At 46.3% G+C, this 21971-nt stretch overlaps 1 protein-coding gene across 1 annotated transcript in view; it reads right to left on the reverse strand.

The window, feature by feature from the left end:
* The window catches only part of CACNA1E (calcium voltage-gated channel subunit alpha1 E), a 342984-nt gene extending 321256 nt beyond the window's left edge, over positions 1 to 21728 (reverse strand). The window contains exon 1 of the mRNA XM_040263854.1: positions 20605 to 21728. Coding sequence (XP_040119788.1) covers positions 20605 to 20870 — 266 coding nt within the window. The 5' untranslated portion in view covers positions 20871 to 21728. The remainder of the gene's footprint in view (positions 1 to 20604) is intronic.
* Positions 21729 to 21971: the final 243 nt, after the last annotated feature.

A 21971-nucleotide genomic window follows, 5' to 3' on the forward strand; every position in this document is an offset into this window, starting at 1 on the left:
CTGTCAGCAAGCCTTTGTAGCTCTGCCTGACCTAGGTTCAGAGGTTAGAGGTCAGATTCAGAGGTCAAAGGCCAGGTTCAGAGGTAAGTCATGGTCCAAGGGAGCCTAGGCCCAGAGGCTAACATGCTCCTGGATAGGCTCCTCCTGGACTTCTTTGAACCTGCTTCTGTGGCTGACCCAGCAGGACAGAGTATCCAAAGAAGTCTCATTCAGAAAAGGAAATAAAGAGAACCATTGCTTTCTTTGGGGTTCTGAGGGGTTACAGATAAATTTTTCAGTTTCCTGAAAGACAATGTTAAGCATGTGAATTTATCAATGTATGAACCACTCCCATATCTGGGGCAAGTCATGCCCTCAACTCCACCCCCAACCCTTTTCTCAGGTTCCCAGTCCCTGTCCCAAACTTATCGATGGGGTGGATGACACATAGTCACTGAATGGCAGGAGGGCTAAACCCCAGTGTTTGCTCCTGTGATAGAAGAATCAGTACACAATTCTGACTGCAATTCTGGAAATCCATCCTGGATCTGTCCTCCCTTTCCCATCCGCATTACAGCAGAAACACACTGCTAACAAGCAGAAAAATGAGGTAGAAGGCTCTGCATACTTTGCATTGTCCCATTTCATTATCTCATCGCTTCCTTATTGGAATTTTTCTCACCACCCAACTCGCCTTAAAAAAAAAAATCAGATTGAAAAAACCAAACCCCTTTCTCTTTTTTTTTTTTTTTAAAACAAAACAAAAACGTGTCATGCGACTTCCAGCCTTAACATCAGTTTTTTAACTTTGGTTTCCATGGTGGTGGGATGCAACCTACCATCACCATGACAACAGCTGCCTCTGTTCAAATTCACCATCTGACAGGCAGTCCTGAACACACCTCTCTCCCTCTCTCTGTCAAGAAGGTGGAAATGCCATTACACCTACTCCTAAAGACTGAAATCCTAATGAATGAAAGACAAAGGAAGCAATGTTGAGAATATAGCAAAGAGGCAGAGAACCCCCCCACCAAAGGCTTTCTGTTTGCCCATACAGCCCACTGCTCTCTTGGGGAGGTCAATGGACTCAGTTACTCAAAACAAAAGATTCCCGCACTAACCCTGCAATGTTAGCTGTGTAGCTGCATTGAACTTTTCATTGCTTTTAGACCAAACAACTCCCATCTCACTCCCATGTCCCCGCCCTCTATATAAAATAAAGGAAGTTCACATCATTGCCAACACGGTTAACCAGTGCTCAGTCTCAGCTGAGCCCAGTTCCGAAAGGATGGGAAGTGGTGATTCTGTGAAACTCAGCCAGCACCGGCTTCCCTCTCTCTCTTCTCTCACTAACAGACAGCTGGATAAGCCTTAACAAATTCCCTTTTTGTGTGTCACACTGAATCCTGGACTCAAAACGCTGTTATTCGACAGAGTTTTGGTGATCAGGAGACAAATGATTGAATGCTACAGAAAAGGGAAGAAAGAAAGGGGAAATATTAAAAGCCTCTGGAAGGAAAACAAAACAGTGGTGGGAAAATTACCTGTTTCAGAAACCAGAATCTGTGTTTTGATGACACTCGGATGAATTCAAGCCCATCAAGCCTTTCTGGCAGCAACACGTGTTTTAGGCAAAGAATGTGGGCTGCCATCAGCAACCACACCCAAGACTGTAGCCTACTCTACATCCCCACTGACTCTGTGGGGCTCAGGTGGTACTCTGAATGCAGAAAGAAAAGGAAAAGCCTTCTGTGAAAGAGTCCACAGATCCTCTCTGGCAGTTTTTGTTTTCCTCAAAAAACCCTGCTATTGCACCCCAACATTCAAAGACACCTAAGAGCCTCCAAACCACATGAGAAAATGTTGACAGCACTAAGGATTCTCAGCTTATAAAAGGAAGACTGGAGAAAGACATCATAGATCTTATCAAATATCTGAAGGGCTAGCTTGTCAGAGGGGATGCTGAAATTGTCTAAGTTCTTCCAAAGGGCAAGGCTGAGACCACCGGATGGAGCAGCCACCGAAAGGCAGATCTGGGGCAATTCAGAGAAGTTCCATAAGCAAATGGACTGTATTGTTAAGTAGTAAACTAAGTGTTGCAAGAATAAATGTTTAAAAACCATCTAACCTAAAGAGGGAAAACACCTGGTGCGTAGCAAGTGTCAATTTCTGGAGTGTAAACCTGTCTCCATGGCAATCTCAAGCTATCAACTTGACATCTATGCACACGGAGTTGGGAAGAGATACACAGAATTGAAACCTACAAGCTGTGACTAGCCAGTTCCACACACCACTCACTGCAAGCTCCACGTCCCTAGGAAACATCAAGGATACTAGCAGATGCCTAAATTTGACAGCAGTTGAGCCGGACAACCCTCCTACACACAAGGAGTTAACAAACGGGAAGGAAGAATGTCGATGAATCTTCAGTCACTTGCTCAAGGGCCTCCTGGGTCATCAAGACTCACTCTGCCCCTTAGACTCGAGATGCTCCCCTAGTAGACCTGCCTTCTGGAAGTCTGAAGCATCACCCTTAGCACAGAAGGCTAGGGACCTGTGCAGCCAGATGTGTGCAAGAAGCAGCCACAGGTGAACCATCTGCCAACACCATGACACAGAAGAATCAATCACCCCATTCTTTCAGGTTGAATTCTGGGAGGCCCCTCCGCTTTATCACTGTGGCTATAAGACAGCTGAGAGGAAGCAACCCAGACACGTGATTAAAAGCATATTTCAAAGAAACAAATCAGGTAAAGGCTCTCCTCTTCTAGATCGTCAGGGGATCTCAGCCTGTCTACACAGCAGAATCACCTGGGAGGCTTTTAAAAATTAAAGATACAGGTATTCCATCTTTAGAAATTCTAATTTAATTCATTTCAGCTACTGTCTGGGCATCAGAATATCAAGAAGGACTCAGGTTGATTTTCATGTGCAGTCAGGGAGAAGAACGCTGCCTTCCATGGTGAAGGCAGTGACAGCTAAAGTTACCCTCAAGTCACGTGAGATAACAAATGAGGAAACTAGAATCCGGGGGGCACCTCAGTAAGAAACGAAAAGTGCCTTAGAGTTCTGTTAGCTAATCCTGCACACTCATTTTATAGATGTAGATACTGAAATCACAGAAGGAATAAGATTTTTCCAGAGCCAGGATTAGAAACCTCTTTGGATTTCTGAAAAGCTTAGGAACCTATTATCAGAGCAATCAAATAAAACTCCCTTGGCTTCCTGGCTTGAATGGAGGCTTCTAAAAGAAAGGGATCTTTTTATTGAGTTTACTTCTCCATCCCTACTTGACTGTTCTCAAGAGCATCTCTCTTAAGGTTAGGGTCTGGATGGTTTACTCTCTCAGGACCACTCAAGAGTCCAGAAAACACTGTGAGACAAGTACATGTTGGAGGATCCAATCTCCCATCTACTGAGACGTGGTCCTTGCACTGGGTAGAAGCTCAGTGCCTGTTAACTACTACCATTTCATAACATTCTCAAGCAACATTTTAGGAGAAGGACATATTAGCCATTGTTCTGAATCACTGCCTCCCATTCCCATAATCCATTCTCATGGATTGCCTCCCAATCCCATTCATGGATTCAACTGGATCCATGCTGGTTGGCTTCTCTTGAATTTTCCTTCTCTGTTCCATTCCTCCTTTTTCTTAATTAAGTCCTTTCTTATTAATCATGATCCCCGCCTTCAATGCCTCAACCTAGAGAAACACTAAAAATATGAAATGGCAACCCACTCCAGTATTTGTGCCTAGAAATTCCACAGACAGAGGAGCCTGGTGGGCTACAGTCTATGGGGTCGCAAAAAGTCGGACACGACTGAGCGACTGATACTAACTAAAAACAGGAGGAAAACATCCCAGAAAGAGGACAAAGGGATAGAAGGATGATGAGTAGACAAAGACTGAGGAAAGCACAGAGGAAATGTGATGAATGAAGTCCTGAACCGAGAGTCAGGAACACCGGATTCCAGCCCGGCCTCCACCACTTACGGAGAGACCAGCGGCAAGTCACTTACCCTCTCTGACCCTCAGCTTCCTTACAGATAAATGAGGCTTGATGCGAGTTTCTCTTAGGTCCCTGTAACTCTAATATCCTACTAGTCTGTGGTGCTAATAGCTAACATGATGAGAAGGGAAGTGAGACAGAAAGGAGGAGCCTCCATTATTACAATGGAGAGAAGCCACCTTTGGAGAAGCTACTAACATCCAACAATAACAACCAAAGCAGAGTCCTGGCACACCAGGCAAGTGTCTATAGCAGAAACATTTCTAAACTTTCAATAACAGAAGCTCCGTGACAATTGACTAGAAATACCTCCATGAGATAGTTAATGAAAAGTCAGAATCCTCAAAATGGGGGCCTGGGGGCGAACTTAAGGCTGCTTTTCCATAAACCTACCGGAAGCCTTTCCTACACTCTCTACTGAGATGGTAAAGTCGTTCCTGCAGCCCCTCTATCCCCACAACCCTCATTTTCCTCAACTAGCCACAAAGCCAGAAGCATTCAGTAAAAGATGAAATTCCAGAAAAAAAGTCATAAAAGTTGCTTTCTCCCACTATCACTCACACTATGGGTGCCCTGGGAAAGGGAGGGCTGAGAATAGACTTTTTGAGAGCTGGAAAACAGAAAATGGACTTTCTATGCTAATATTAAAAAGAAAAGGAGAATTGACACTTCCAAATCAAAAGTCCCTGCAGAGTGATGAAGAGAGTCTGACAATGGAGCTTTTGGTGAAGACAGGAGACAAAAATAGCAAAGAGCCCCAATTCCAATTGACACAGGGCAAATTGTCACAGACCCATTTTGTGGTGCTGGGGAAGAGATCTTTGCTCTTTTCCCATCCACAGATTCCTTACTCCTCCATTGATTAAGCCTTATACCCAGCAGGTGCTACTGATGCAGGCAAGCAGTTCAGGGTCATCCTAAAAGGATGCTCTGTTGGAGAAGAGTACTTGCTACTCTTCTGGTCTGATCCGAGGCAGTGTAGTACAGTGGAAAGAGAAGAGTCAACGGAGTTGGCCAGACCACGTCTTCCTGTGACCCTGGGCTAATCATCTGTCAGAAGAGACAATAATATCTATTTCCCTCAGGACTGGGTAAAGTGACGGATGTCTCTAATGCACACTGTAGAGTGCTGGCCACACAATAAGTATTTATTAAAGGTTAGTTTCCTCTGAGGGGTTTCCCCAGTGGCTCAGCAGTAAAGAATCCACCTGCAATGCAGGAGATGTGGGTTCAATCCCTGGGCTGGGAAGATCCCTTGGAGAAGGAAATGGCAACCCACTGTAGTATTCTTGCCTGGAAAATTCCATGGACAGAGGAGCCTAGTGGGCTACAGTTTATGGGGTCACAAAGAGTCTGACATGATTTAGCAACTAAAATGATAAAATACTTTCCTCTCAACATTGCCAGGGACGTAAACTGAGGCATGGAAAACTCTCCAGGCCCAGATCACGGTCCCCACAGTGTGCTGGTAAATGATACAAAAATAAATACATGAAAATAAAAAGAAATGAAGGTTAAGAGAAGGGAAAGAGATGGTACAGTTCACAACTGTTCTGAAGCCAGTCTCCTTCGTGGTGGAAGTGTGGAGAGCTATCGGACCATTCTCGTTTCCTAGAATCTGTTCCTTCGCTTGGCTCCTCTGAGCCTGCCTGCTGATGTTTGTGACATACGTGAGCTTAGTCTTTCTGAGCCTGTACATTCAGGAGTGGGAATTTGTTAGTTACTCTCTAATCATCACCAGGGAAAGAGGTTACCCAGAGAAGGAACATCTTTATCCATAAAACTCTGAGGGAGGACGGGCAGATGGCAACCTCAAAAATAAATAAATACATACATAACAATCTATGAGAAAGGAGAACTAGGTTGCCAAAATGCCCAGATCCTCTGAATTTACATGGGCCCATATTCCGCAGAACTGCCCCCTCCTGATGTTACCACATCCGCCTACTTGCCCCACCTCCAGACAAGCCCACGCCCTTCAACTGCTCTCGTATCAACAGACCAGGAGAACACATGCATCCTTGTACATCCATATGGCTCAGCTATCTCATAAATACAAACTCTCTTGCAAACACAATCCAAAGTTATCAGAAAGAAGAGGCAGTTCCTTTCACTTTTTTTAAGCCCACTCCCTAATTTCCTTTGAGTCTTCTGCCTGGCTTCCAGACACCCTACATCCAAGTTCTCCATTCACGTTCACATCTGTACCCAGTTCCCGCAGGTAAAATGCCCTCTGGTATCCTGGCTGGCTGACCTTCCCCAGGCTCATTAGGCAAACAGCCATGGGCTTCAAGCCATGTAGGTTCCCCCTCCCTGTCACACCCCTCTTGCCCTTTCAGAAGCTTCCTCCAGAGTTTATGGAATCCAATCCTGACTCCCTTTTCCAACAGAACAAAGATGGAGAACCTACATACTCAGAAACCCGAAAAAAAATGAAGAGGAGGCAGCTAAAAGACCCAGAATCCCTGAGAAGAAAACCTGTCCAGAGGCGAAGCCAGGGATCTAGGACAGACCCTTCCACATGCCTTGAATCAGGCCACCTGAAACCTGCAACTACCATTTCTGTGCAAAAACAAAACAGAGTGCCTTGGTCTAAGGCTGATGGTTTTCATCAAAAGTTTGCTAGGAAAATTCTGCAATGTTATTGCTCCTAAAGATATTGTTCTCTGAGTTGTAAATCCAAACATGTCCTCAGAGATAATGTTGGTATAAAATTGGCATTAGAGATGCATGAAAAAAGGCAGGTTTGGATGTAGGTGTTTTTTAATGCAACATTAAAAATGTAAACCCAGTAACTCTGAGAAGAAAAAAAGGGCTGGTGGGCAGACCACCTCATTGAGGTGGTTGAGAGCACGGACTCTGATCCAGGCCTCCAGCTCTTGCATACTGTGTAATCTTGGGCAGATGAGTTAACCTCTCCATGTAATCCTCCCAACTGTGAAATGCAGAAGACAAGCATGCATATCTCTGTAGGACTATCACAGGGAATAAATGCAGTAATCCATGGGACACCCTTAGCACAAGAATCTGGCACATAGTAAATACTCAATAAAATGTTAGCAGTAGTAGTACTGTTAGTTGTTCAGTCGTGTCCTAGTCTTTGCAACCCCATGGGCTATAGCCTGCCAGGGTCCTCTGTCCATGGGATTCTCCAGGCAAGAATAATGGAGTGGGTTGCCATTCATTCTCCAGAGGATCTTCCCGACACAGGGATTAAACCCAGGTCTCCTGCATTGCAGGCAGATTCTTTACGGTCCAAGCTACAGGCAAGTCCCTAGTATCTAACATCTTTACAAAGACTTTGCCACATATTAGCTGATGTTAGCCTTACAACAGTCTTCGAAGGGAATCAAAGCAGGGCAGGTGACCTATACCTCACACCTGAAGACACTGAGGCTCAGCGAGGTTACAAAACCAACATGAGGCCACATAAACATCTGGCAGTGCTCTGGTTAGAGAGCTAAGTCAGTAGAAAGCAAATGGTCTTGTTAGAAGGGGAAAATTGATCTGCAGAAATTTAATGGTGATTCATCTGAAATTAACCAGACACTAACAACTAAGATGTATTCATGGCTTACTATGTTCCAGACATTATTCTTACGTTTTACATGTGTTATCTCCTCTGATTGTCACAAAAATCCTATAAGATACAGATTGTGGGTAAAATTTCTATTATTTCCATTTTATGGTTGAGGATTCTAAGCATAGCAAGGTCAAGTAACTCCCCAAGGCACACAACTAGAAGTGGTGAAGGTGGCATCAAGACTTAAAGGCCATGTTTTTAACTGACACACTAATGCTTCCAGGCAGAGACTGGTAAATCCTAACCTCTAAGGTGAAGCTTTCCTCAACTGGTCAGTGGACTAGTTGATGTCTAATATCACTTCAACTCCTGTGATTCTAGACTTCAAACCTTCTACTGTCTAGTAAAGAAATAAAATGCTGTCTAAGTGAGTCTCTGAAAATAACACCCAGTATGGACCTCGGAGAAAGCAAGATGTTATTTCCTAGCCTAATACAGGTATGGTGATTTAGATGCTAAGCTGTGTCCGATTCTTTGTGACCCTATGGGCTGTAGCCCTCCAGGCTCCTCTGTCCATGGGGTTTCCCTAGCAAGAATACTGGAGTGGGTTGCTATGTCTTTCTCCAGGGGATCTTCCTGACCCAGGGATTGAACACTGAACTCCTGCATTACAGGCGGATTCTTTGCACAGGCATGAAATAGGTATAGAAGTGTGTATGGATTTCAGCAAAGCCGATGACAAGGATATGACAAGGATATCTTGCCCAATATCCTTACAGATGAGATAGAGGGCTATCAGCTGGTTAAAGTTCAGAAAATGCAAGAAAAGCTGAACAGTCGATGAACACTGACCAAGGTACTGGTGGTAAGCAGAAGGGAGGGTCCCAATTCTAACCATATTTCCATCAATTACTTGAATGAAAGGATAAAGCATATGCCCATGCCGGCTGCAGTTGACATAGCGCTCACATTAAGAGTGCTCACTATCCTGAAAAGGGTCTAGAAACAATGTATAATGAAAACCACCTAAGCTTTGGATTCAGACCACCAGGGTTCAAGTTCACTGGTGATGATGTTGGGCAACTGACTTAATCTTCTTTAGCCTGTTTTCCTATATATAAAATGTGGATAATAACATGTATGGGGTGTGAAGTTCATGGATGTTCAAAGAATGTTAGTTCCCTGTCCCCACTTTAAAAGGATCTCTACAGGATGGACTGTTAGACCAAAAGCAAGGAGATAAAATGAAATAAACACAGAGTCCTGAATTTACATTCAAAAATTAAACTGAATGAGAACAGTGTCAGGGAAAATTAACTCTGCCATCAACTCATAGCAAAAGATCCGAGGTTTTCAGTTGACTACAACCTCAAATCATCAGAACCAGAATGCAATTTCTTCACAAAAAGAAACCTTAAAAAATTATTTTAATTTAAATAAACATGTTTAATGCCAATGTTAATAAGCACTGTTCTATGTCCTGGTAATTTAAAACTTAAAGATAATGACCTCTCACTTACAGGGATTTAAAACCAATACTAAAACTATGGGGTAAGTACTACAATAAAGTAATAAACCAGGTATCATCTGGGAGCCAGGAGGAGGGAGTTGGTCTTACTCTGCTGAGAGAAATCAAAGAAGGCTTCCTGGAGGAAATGACCTCAAGTACAGTCTTAAAGCCGAGCAGTCAGGGGGAGAGAGAGAAGACATTCTAGGCATAGAGAGCAGCAAGTGCATGAGCACAGAGGCCTGGGAAAGGATGGTCCCTTCAGGCAGCCCATTGACACAGAGGGAGAGAAGGGCATTATAGCAGCTGAGACAGCTTGGTGCCATGTGCAGAGTAGATCACAAGAAGGCCTTTGTACCAAGCTAGGGAAACCTTGTCCAGTTACAAAGCGAACAATGGACAGATCCCAGGTAGCAACTCAGCCTTTCTGACTCTATGTAGCCTTCCTACCTCTGCTGCCCCATACTGTGGCTACTAGCCACATGTGGCTATTTAAATTTGAATTAATTCAAATGAAATAAAATTTAACACTTGGTCATGACAGCCACATGTCAAGTGCTCAGAAGCCACATGTGGCTAGCAGCTACAGCATTAGACTGTGCAGATAGAAACATAACCATCATCACAGAAAGTTCTAGCCAACAGCACTGCTCAGAGCTATAGTACTATGTTCACAGCACAAGTGAACAAGCAGATTTGGGTCCGTGTTGCTTTATAGAACAGAAAAGGAGGGAAAAATAACTAACAGGTGGAAACTATAAGGACGAGTATTTCGACTTGCTATCCTTTAAGTTTTCTAATAACGGGAGAGCACTCTGACACTGGAAGCCTGATGGTCATCTATCAGGGAGATACAGCAAGAGTTCGTATACTACCCTAGTGCTCACTGGTTAGAATGCACACGTTTCATCATGGCAGCATGCTGATGTACTCGCACCAACATAGACCTATAGTTCTTCCCTGTGGAGTTTCCGTCATACTTGTATCTATAGGCTACGATGGCCCAGGATCCCAACATCCCAGAATGTGGAAATTTTCTAGCATAGTCAGCATTTTTAAATTGGGATCCACGGACCATCCCCCCACTCCCAAATGAAATGTAAGCAAAACTGTATTACATTTTGGAAATAAGGGGCCACAGGGTCACTTAAAATGCAATAGGATTTGTGATTTCAAGATAGAAAGCAAGAAAACAGTGTACCAGAGGGATATAACTGTCCCCACACTCTAGGAACAATCATCTAGATGTCATCAAGACAGTCATTCTGGTCAATCTAAGTTCCAACTAAGTTCCAGTCTAAGTTCCAACTCTAAAGTTCCATAGCCTTGAGCATCTAAAGACCATCACCACCTCTGATCCTGATCAAGCAGAAATGAGACAGGAGTATAACAGCGCACAGAACAGTCCAAGGTACAAAAGTTAGGTGAGTCGGTCAACTTGGGAAAAGTATCACCTGTCAACTTCTTGTGCTGTGCTAAGTCGCTTCAGTCATGTCTGACTCTTCGCTGCACTATGGACTATTGCCCACCAGGGTCCTGTGTCCTTAGGATTATCCTGGCAAGAATACTGAAGTGGGTTGCCAGGCCCTCCTCCAGGGGATCTTCCCAACCCAGGGATCGATCCCTCGTCTCTCGGGTCTCCCGCACTGGCAGGCGGGTTCTTTACCACTAGTGCCGCCTCTTGCTGAGATGCTTATTAGAGACTCTCTTGGAAATTTGGGGGGTTCATTTTCAATGTAAGCCCACAGAACCAAGCACATCCAGTTAGATGCAATGCCAGCTTGTCAGCTGGAAAACTCACCCAGTAAATCTAAAGCCTGTTGAGACAACAATCCATTTAAAAAATAATGACTTTGTTCTAACCACCACCTGACATCACGACAACTGTATGAGGGTCCATCTCTAGGTCCCACAGCATTGCTAGAATAAAAAGGACCCATTTTTAGAACAATGCCAAAATTCCTCTGTTATCCAGTATAACTGGAGAAGAAGGTTTTAATTTAATGGAAAAAAAAAGTGATAATGAGCCACTTTATATAATCAATATGGATTATATATTTGCAAAAAACTCCAAACACAATAAAGTACACACACCATGCAAACCATGTTGAACATAATGTAATGAATGCTTTGTTGATCATATTCAGAAAGCACCACAGCATTTTGTGGTACCTAGGGACCATCAATACAAATCCCAATTGTTATTAAACCATAGCTCTCTGGGTGCCAATTAATAAAGAGTTCTGTACAAGCAAATGCCAGATAACAGCAGACACAGTGTACTTTTTGCACAGCCTGTGGTGAATGTTACAGAAACTAGAGCGACCCTGACCAACCTTCTGAATTAGGTAAAGCTACTTTTTACAACCTCCAACTTCCCATGTAATGACCTTCCAATCCCCTGCCAGCTATCCAGTGCCCTGACCACCTCCTACCATCCTCCTCTCCCACGACTCAGGCTACACCGGGCCCTATAGGACCTGGTTAGTGCAACAGTAGACACTAACAGGCACTTCAGTTATGCTTGTGTTTAATCAACAGTAACTGATGAATTTGATCATTCAACAACAGATTACTGAATGCTCACTGAGTGCCAACATTGTGCTAGGTGCTGGAATTAAATGGGACATGTCCTTTGACTGTTCTCAGAAGAGACTGCTGTCAATCATAAGCCCAGAAAGAAGAACTGACTAAGTTGATAAAATTATATACTAGCTTAACTATGTCCCTGCTCCCAAGATCATCTCCATTTTGGCAAAGAAAGTCTCAAAGACTCATGACCCGAACCCAAAAGAACTCCTGTTAACAACAAGGCTTCGCTGTTACATGAGACAGAGATTTTCGACAAGTGATTTGTAAGACTAGTCTTCTCTAAAGGCATCGCCAGGCATAGCAGTTGTTCTGAATGTACGGTTCCAAGGCCAGCAGTATCAGTGTTACCTGAAAGCTTGCGACAAATGCAAATGTTTAGTTTCTGGAGGGAATCGGAAACTCCAGGACTGAGATCTAGTCACCTGTATTTTAACAAGCTCTTCAGGAAATTCTGAGACACAGTGAAGTTTGAAGACCAATGGTAGAGATGAAACTGACAGACTGCATACGTATGACTTCCACACAAAGAGGCTAAATGAGGAATTAGCTTTGATGCTGATAGAAATCACCTGCTGAAAAGAAACATCCCTGATGGAGCTGGAGTGAGACAGCTTCCAATAGCACACAGCTGGAAATGGCCAGGACGTCAATGACTGACTGCTGAAAATCCATTTCATGCTTTTTGACTCTGACCAGCCCCTTGAGACAATGGTGTGGAAACTGACAAAGAGGCACAGAAAGTTTGAAACACTTCAAACCTAAAACTGAGCTGAAGGCTGGGAAAGACTTGAGAGCAGGAACTTCCTCCTCTCGCTGATTTGCAGAGGCTCTTCTCTGGGTCCCAGAGGCCACTAAGAGCCCCTTGTGTCTTGGCTATGGAAATGACACCTGAGTCTAATCACTGATAAACCTCATCAAACACAGCACTTTTCTCCTCTAACGTGTTACCTACTGTTTGGTCACCGTTTTTTCATCTCCCCCAAATGGGAGGACGAAAAAAAAAAGTGACATCCCACCCCACTGCCACCGTCTGGCTTTATTGACATAAGCCTTCAGAAAGCCAGTGCATACATCTGAGACAGGCTTTCCAAATTCTCCAGCGATTTGGGGAAACAGATGCAGCAAAAATGCAGCAGGACCAAATGCAGCCAAAAAAAGCCTCAAAATTATGCAGAGTTGCAACAGCAATTCAAATCAATTACCCACAGGCAAAAAGACCACACTCGGCACAGGAGGGCCCCGCCCTGAAGCCACTCACTCGTCAGGACCACAGGAGCCTAGAGCTGGAGCCTAGCCTGGAGTTACATCCTCAACCCCTGCCCACCTGCCTCTGGGATGAAATGCTTTATGAATGCATTCATTGGAGGCCTTTAAAAAAGTCCAAAAGGGCTGAGAGTGGAACTGTTCAGTCCAACAAACTTAGAACTCAAAATCCCAATACAATAAGAAGTCCCTAAGGGGTAAACTATTGCAGTGCCAGGGACAGGGTCGAGGATGGACTGGGTACAGACACTTTAAAGTCATTTAGCGCTGTGCTCCTTAATCTGGCCCATTTCTGCCTCTTAAGGATATACCTTCTGGCTGCTCCTTGCTTTCCAGAGATGGGGACATAGGGGCTCATAAATAGGGTTAAGAGTCCGTAGCCGAATGTTGGTCAAAGATGTAGGGAATAGAAAATTCAGTAAACATTCTGTGTGTGTGTGTGTGCACACACTCAGTCACTCAGTTGTGTCTGACTCTTGTGACCCCATGGATTATAACCTGCCAGACTCCTCTGTCCATGGAATTTTCCAGGCAAGAATACTGGAGTGGGTTGCCTGCCATTTCCTACTTCAGGGACTCTTCCGAACCCAAGAATCAAACCAGTATCTCTTGCGTTTCCTGCTTCGGCAGGCAGCTTCTTTACCACTGCACCAACTGGGAAGCCCCAAACATTCTTTGGGTGCTCAGCACTCAAAAATGCACCATAGACAGCACTGTGAAGTAAGCTTAACACATAAGAGACCACTCGGTTGGAGGAGCCTAAACACTTTGTGCTATACTTTCTGTCCTTAATTAAGGATGATGCTGACAACAAGGCTGATGACACCCCCACCCCCACCCCACACTCCACCAGCCCTCTCTGTGTAGGTTTGGAATGTTTGCAAGGAGAAGCCTTGATAGAGGTCCCTCGCATTTTTATCCTTCTTCGAAAAAGATTACTTTAGAAGCCATGTACTGATGGGAGCGGAGGGGAGGACGATACACTAATTTCAGTATCTGCTCCCCACTCCAATCCTATATGAATCCACACCGGAATTTGAAAAGCAGCAGCTACAGAAGCTTGCTTCTTAGCTCAGTGGCTCAGCATTTATCAGCGTGAAGACCTAGGAGGATGAGAGGATTCAGAGTGACTAGTGCTTGGGGACATAAATATCTTCTTGTTAACCACATTCTCTGAATACAGGAGGGGAATGGCTGCATACTGATGGGGCACCCCAGTGAAACAGGACTGGAGAGGAGGCGATCATTACAAAAACTGCAAGAAAAAACCTATTTAAAGAGATATTCCCCCCAGTTACCTTTCTCACATGCCCCAGTCCCACTGCAAAAATACGGAAGACTTAGAGGGAAAAGCTGATTTATGAAGCTGGCCCTCTGGAAGGGATCTTGCTCATAACCAAGAGGAAGACAAATAACCTTCCTTTTCTAAAAAGCCTAGGAAAAACCCACACATATAATGAATTATTCACAAAGGCTGAACCTAAAAATGAGAGGGAGAAATATAGAAAGATGAAAAGGGCGGAGGACTGGGCAGAAAGAGAAAGTGAAGAAAAGGACCTGGTCTCTCTCTCCTTGAATAAAAGGGTATTAATTACAGTCACGTGTGAGTTCGCCCTTTCATGTCTTCGTGGTCAGTGATAAACAAAATTAGATCAGCACAGTTGCCTCTGATGGGCTGGACCACATGGCTGGGCTTGAGGAGCTGCAGTTTCCCAGGCAGCCCTGCAGATGACAAGAGGGAGGCTCCTGATGAGCTGAAGGAACACACAGAGCCAAAGAGTCTGCGAGAGTTCTGAGAGTTTAGCACATCTTGACTGCATTTTATTTGAAGAATATGAAGATGGAAAGAAACCAGATGTTCCTATAAAGAGAATAAAATGCAGTAGGGTTTGAGGGGAAAAGAAAAAAAACACCTACATTTTTTACAGCAGCAGCTAAAAAGAGATAAGCAATTTTGGCTCCAGCTACTAATCCCAGAGTCTGGATCTTTCAGAAGAAGATAAAAAAGAAGGCCTGTTCTCCTTTTTCCCTCCTCCTCCTCTAATTCATCGGTGCACCGCACCCAGCACAGGGGAAGCAAGTGGAGGAAAGTGGGGAAATGACATGCAAAACAACAGACAAAACCATCACAGCCAGGATATTTCTGTCTCCATCTTCAAGTCATTTCATTTCTGTCAAACTCCTTCACTCCAGCTTGCTTTCCAGGCTACCTCCCAACTACAAATAGTCCCCCGACAAGTTCCAGCCTAGTTTCCAGAGGAAGTATTTCTCACACACCTTATTTCAAGGGCAAAGTCACGGGGCAATGTGGAGATGGTCCTCGGAGCTTCAGCAAATGAAGACCTTTATCCCGTAGCCTCAGTGCCAATTACAGTCGCTCTCTGTTTCACTGCCTCCTTGTCCAGGTACACAGAAGATGTGAAGGCTCTCCGCATTATCTGATCATAGCCTACAATTACAGACTCTGTTCTTGTTAACTGCCAGCCTCTGCCCTAATCAAGGTGATCTGACTCATGAGCCACTGGAGTTACATCCAACCTAAAATTCTTGCCAGGATTACAGTCTACTATCTTTCAAGGCACAATATATTTATGCGCAACAAAGCAGGAGACAGGTAGACGCCATAATGGGAGACTGGGGAACTAAAGCTCTCAGTAATCTTCACCAAAATCCTCCAAAAATAATGGACAATTGGCAGTGGGAAATTCTCCCTAATACAGCACATAATCTCAGACTCAAAGCCAGAGTCCTTTGGGGCTATAATGAAGTTCCCTACAATAAGAAATCATGAGTCAATATCTGCAGGTTCATTATAATGAGCTTCATTAGCTCAGTGGCTAACAACACATTTGATCTTCCTACTTTAAACCATGCTCATTTCCACATGAAACATGTGCTCCCCTGCTGAGATGACCCACACCATCAGTGGGGGAGAAGTACCCCACTGCTCCTCAATGACAAAGTCAGACATGCCATTTCTTTCTTTCCTCTTCTAACCTAGAAAAGCGCAAATGTGTGGGGAGCATCTCACAAACCATGAGGGAGACCCTGTAGGTCTACAGGGCAACCGGCCCTGGCACAGAAGGGTGAGCGCCAATAAGCCCACAACACAGTAAATGCAGGGTGACATTCAGAGCAGCCAATTCCCTGAGAAAAAGAGAACCCTTTTGTTAGATCTATTAGATGAGCAAGAAAGAAAAGAAGAATCATGTAAAATGTAATACCACATTTTAAATCAGATTAACATTTTCAAAAAGGTTATGGTATCCACTGCAGAAGAGAGTGCCATAAGAAAATAAAATTTTCTCCCTATGCAGATGTAGCTTCCAAGAAAAATGAAACATATTCAGAGTAGGCTGTTGACCTGCCACCATTTTTCATGCCAAATCTGGTTATCCTAGGCATTTTTTCCCACAAGTACAAGACCTTCCCTATTAATAACTGGATAAGGTTACCACCCTCCATCCAAATCAGAGAATCCCCCAAGTAGAAGTTACATCATTCCTTACATTTAACTTTTCAGGCCAATGTGATTAAAGACTTTAATGTAGTGGTCAGAAACCACTAACACAGCACACAGAATTATACATTTTCCTCCTAGCTCTCCTCCTAGCAGGAGTAGAAGGGGACAACAAAGGATGAGATGGCTGGATGGCATCACCGATTCAACAGACATGAGTCTGAGCAAACTCTGGGAGATACTGAAGGACAGGGAAGCCTGGCATACTGTAGTCCATGGGGTCAGAGTTGGACACGACTGAGCGACTGAACAACTCCTGGTTCTCCAGTGACTTTCTGCAGCCAAAAACAGCTGTATTTATCTCAGCTGCACTGTATGAATAATCAAAATCCTCAGGCATGTTGCATGTGAATATGACAGTTCAAAACAGGTCTTGACATGTGTCCTGAATCTTACATTCTGTGAAATTCTGGCCCTTAAGTAGAGCACAAAAGCATTTCCCAAACAAATGGGCATACTAATCACCTGAGGATCTTATTAAAATGCAAATTCTGATTCAGTAAATCTGTACTGTGGCTTGGGATTCCGAACTGTTTTTACGTGAAGCATAGTTGATTTACAATAATAGCTTCAGGTGTACAACAGAGCAATTTGATATCTTTATAGATAATATGCTGTACAAAGTTATTATAAAATATGTTGCTGTTTAGTTGCTAAGTTGTGTCCAACTCTTCTGCAACGCTGTGGACTGTAGCCCACCAGGCTCCTTTGTCCATGGGATTTCCCAGGCAAGAATACTGGAGTGGGTTGCCATTTCCTTCTCCAGGGCATCTTCCCCACCCAGGGATCGAACCCATGTCTCCTGCATTGGTAGACAGATTCTTTATCATTGAGCCACGAGGGAAGTCGCATTATAAAACACGACTATATTTTATATATTTCCCTGTGTTGTACATTACACCCCTGTCTTATTTATAACCAATAGTTTGAACCTCTTAATCCCCTTCACCTATTTAACCCCCCCGCCCCCCCTCTCTTCCCTGTGATAACCACTGGTTTCTTCTCTGCATCTGGAATTCTAAATTTTTAACAAGCCCCTAGGTGATAAGGATGATGCCCCTTGCTGTCTGTGGGAGGCAAAAACCTAGAAGACTTAAGTCACCAAGAACTAAGGTCCCTCCCTTTGGTATGCTAAAATTTCTTACTGCTACTGCTACTGCTAAGTTGCTTCAGTCGTGTCCGACTCTTTGCCACCCCAGAGACGGCAGCCCACCAGGCTCCCCCATCCCTGGGATTCTCCAGGCAAGAACACTGGAGTGGGTTGCCATCTCCTCCAATGCATCAAAGTGAAAAGTGAAAGTGAAGTCGCTCAGTCGTCTCCGACCCTCAGCGACCCCATGGACTGCAGCCTACCAGGCTCCTCCGTCCATGGGATTTTCCAGGCAAGAGTATTGGAGTGGGGTGCCATTGCCTTAAGGACTCTATTAATATTTATTGGGTAATTAGGCAGTGCTCTAGGAACCTGACATATATTAATTCATTTAATTCTCCCAGTAACTCATTATTATCACCGTCACTTCACAGATAAGGAAACTGAGTCACAGAGAAATAAAGTAACTTTTCAAGGTCACAGGGCTGGTAAAGGAACTGAGATTTGAACCCAGACAGTTGAGCTTTGCTGGAAAACCAGTGCTCAGACTCCCAGCAAGAAGAAGGAACATAATTCCGGAAAGGAATTAGAAAGGAAGAGGGGTGAGACCAGGAACTTAGATGCCCTATTAGAGCACACGCAGAACCCCCAGAAGTGCGATGTTTCCACATGGTCACCACCAGAGGGAATATATATTAGTCAATTACATTGTACAGCCAGGAATAAAAGGCAAACGTGGTGTATTTTAAATTTGCCAACAGGGCTCCTCTACACACCTTAGCAGATGTTCTCCGAACACCGTTACAAACAGCCTACATGCTGTAGAACCACAGCGAAACTTCCAACAATGGGATGGAAAGGACCACTGGGACGGGGCTCAGGGCCAAGGCACCGAGTAGGATGCTGAAATTAACTCCCTACTATCTCTTTTGACTTTTTGGTGCATTCTGGCCGAAGACATGGAAAGGGCGCAGTGAAACCCACAGTCACACCTTGCGCTGCTCGCAATGCCTGCTAGAAAGGCGACGTCTTTGCCGCGGAAGAGAAAACGCGAAAAGCAACGACCTCGTGGTGTAGGTGAAGCGCTTAATTTCCCCGCCCGGGAGCCTGGGCCGGGCCGGAAGTGCCCGAGGTGCTAAACCCGGAGGAACGGTGGAGCCCAGGCCGCGAGGGGAGTTACGGGGCGGGGGGGTGCCGTCCGAGGTGCCAATGCTGGCCACGGGCACACTCTGCCACCCGCGGGGCGGCTGGGCGGCTTTGTCTACCGCCTGGCAACTGGAGGGCGCCTGTCTGGGTAAACACGCCCCTAAGAGAGGCACGCTGTAAAGCAGCACAAGGTGGGTGGGAAATTTTGGAGAATTGTAGAAGATGGGCGGGCGGGGAACAGGGTGCCTGCTGGGAAAATCTGTAGGGACCTGGCTCGCGGAGTGTTCGCAGCCAGCCGCAGCACGAAACACAATGAGAGCTGTCGCTTTGTGCAGCGGACCGGCCGGGCAGGACTGCAGGGGCAGGACCCTTCCCCCTTGCCCATCCCCTCTCACCCCAGATAGGTTTAACTCTGGCACCGGCTGGCCCCAGGATCACTCTGTGGGGGTGGGAGGGAGAGGGGAGTGCAGGGAGAAGGCGGGGTGGGTGCGAGCTGCAGCAGGAAGAGTATCTGCTTAGAGATGCTCCCCCGTTTCTAATGAGGGGTGCTCCGTAGAAGCTCCACACGCCAGCCAATCGCGGTGCAGCTGAGGCAGAGAACTAGGGAGGAAGGAAAGGAAGGCCAGAGGTTGGGATGGGGGTAGCAGCGAGATGCCTAGGCCCCAAGGGGGGCAAGCCACGAGCTTCCAGGATACTGGAGACCCAAGGTGGCTCCAGCTGCCTCCCCGATGCACACATGGAGGTTGGGGGTGGGAGGGGGCAGGCGAAGGAAGACAAGGAGTTGCCTCTTTCTGCAGGTGCATCCCTCCCAAGAAATCTCTCCACAAGCATCAAAGTCCCATGTCTCCAAGCCTACACCCGTATATAATCCGCCCCCCGCCCCTCCGGCTTGCTCCCTACTCATTCCCTCACCATCCAGCAGCCCCTGATTTCTAAAGACCTTGCCAGATGCCCATATTCTTAGTGAAGAACAAGGCTGTGAGATGCCTCATCAGCAGCCTGCATTGGGTGCGCGTAACTAAACCTGTCAAGGAGCTCCTTTTCTGCTCGTTCACCCTAACACTGCCACCACCAGTTCTTTGTGGAGAGCAGTTCCTATGGAGCTAGAGAGAGACAGATTGCTTGCACACCTCTGGGCTCAGCTGATGCAGCCCTCCACTGATGAATTCAGGCCCAGCAGGTCTGCCTGGATCCTGGGAATGGGGAAGGCACTCAGCTGGTCAAGCTTGAAGAGGCAGGAGAACCCAACCCGGACTAAGAAAGGATGGGCCCTGAGGAGCTGCTCTGCCGTGACTAAGAGCACCCGAACTCTGAGCTGTTGGGTTGTGTCATTAGAGACTGCCTCCTGGGACACACTCACTCACTCCTCTTCCAGCAGAACTTAAACTCAGTCCCCAGCAGTTAGCTGGGTCCCAGGCCAAACGCTTGTGTTATTTATCCATTTGTCAATGTGTCTACAGCGTTTGGGCTCGGAGCTCTTGAAGCTTCTGAGCTGATAAATCCTCTCACGGAGCTTCGACTTTCCTCCAGGCAGACAGTCTTCCCAGCTGGTGGGGATAGGGGCAAAGGGGATGGCTTCAAGGGACGGAAGAGGGGCTGAGTATGAAAGAAAATCCTGAGATTAGAGGCAACCCATTCTATGCAGCTTGTGAAGGGACCAGGGAGCCGAGAATCCAATCAAGCCCAGCTCCAAAAGAGGCAAACACCGCAACACCATGCACCCAGGAATGCTGGAGACTTTCACGGAGGAAAAACCAGAAACCAAAAGTCTTACCTTGAAAAACACTAGTGCACACATCGGTTTCTACGGCACCATGCTTGCCTCTTAGATGCACCAAAGTATAGAGTGCACTTCAGCAAAGGGGCAAATCGGCACCGGGAAAGGGATGGGGGGCAAATTCCATGCTAGGTTCCCCCCTTACCCGAAGAAATGCAAAGGGGAGAGGGGAGTAATGGTGGGCAAGAAAGGATATGGCCAATCGATGAGCTTCTTGGCGTATTTCCTGACAATGTTATCTTCTCCGAAGATGAACAGGGATCTGTTGACGGTGAAACAGTTCTGCCGGACAGGAATAGGGTTGTACAAAGCCATAGTCCGCGCCCTCTGCGCTTTCGACTGCTTGTAGGCGGCCGCCGGCCCGGAGGCCGGCACGGGGGTTCCTTGCCGGTTCCTGCTCTGGTCCGAGTCTCCATCGCCCGACCCCGGCCTGCCGACCACCGCCTCCCCGAAGCGAGCCATCCTGAAGTTTAAACAGACAGAAGACACACAAAGGTGATCGTGGCCGAACACCCGCACACAGCAACAAGCAGAAAGACACACGGAGTCTCAGAGCCGCATCCAGACGGGCACGGGGACCACCGCCTCCGGGGAGCCTCGCGAGCTCTTCGGAGAGGCAGCAGCAGCAACCCCGCCGCTGTGAACTGTTGAATCTAAATGCAATCTCTGCGAAGCTCCATTCCTCAAGGAGGAAAAAAAAGGGGGGGAGCTTGGGGGTGCTCCGTTTCTGGAGACAATTTTTTTTTTTTTTTTCAAAATGCCAGTGTGTGGTGGCGTTCAGGGACTGGAGAGAAGAGGGGTGGAGTAGGCTGCTCTTCAAACATAGCTCCTCTTCTGGCAGACGCACCACCTAGTTCTGGGAGAGAGGCAGGCACCGGCCCGCTAGGTAACAGTTTGGTAATTTATTGATGGAGTGGGGGGGGGGGGGGGGGAAAAAAAAAAACAAAAAAACTTTTCAAAAAAAAAAAAAAAAGACAAGGATGAGGTTACGGTAACATGCTTTATAACGCCGGCCCCTGCAAGTCCATCTAAGAAATTCCACAACCAAGACTTGGGTCTTTAAACCTGCCAGCACAGACGCATCCAAAGGTGGAGAAGGAGAGAGGGAGGGAGGGAGGAGAGCTGTATTGAGGTTCCTGCGTAAACCGCAACGCCCAAAATATCAAAATAAGAAGTCGATCCAACCGGAGAGGGACAAATGACTTCAAAGCTCCTGCGCTTGGGAGAGAAGTTGAAAAGCATCCAGAGAGCAGCGAAGCCCGAGTGCCAGCATCCTCCCGGAGCGCTCGCCGCCGCCGCCGCCGCCTCCCCGGATCAGCATGCAACAGCGATCCGCGGCTGCGCCGGGGAGAGGGCGGGAGCGAGCGGGCGGGCGGGCGAGCACTTGGGCGAGGGAGGAACAGGTTGCAGCCGAGCCCAGCGGTGGCCTGGCCCGCGAGTTGTCCAGGGACCGAACTTGCTCACTGATGACTCGGTCTTCCTCTTCCACCCCGGCAGCTCTCCCCTCGATGGAGCAGAGAAGAAGATAGGGGACTGGGAGACCGGGAAAGGCGAGGAGGGGGA

This window comes from Oryx dammah, unplaced genomic scaffold, assembly GCF_014754425.2.
Source record: "Oryx dammah isolate SB20612 unplaced genomic scaffold, SCBI_Odam_1.1 HiC_scaffold_21, whole genome shotgun sequence".
Classification (NCBI taxonomy): domain Eukaryota; kingdom Metazoa; phylum Chordata; class Mammalia; order Artiodactyla; family Bovidae; genus Oryx; species Oryx dammah.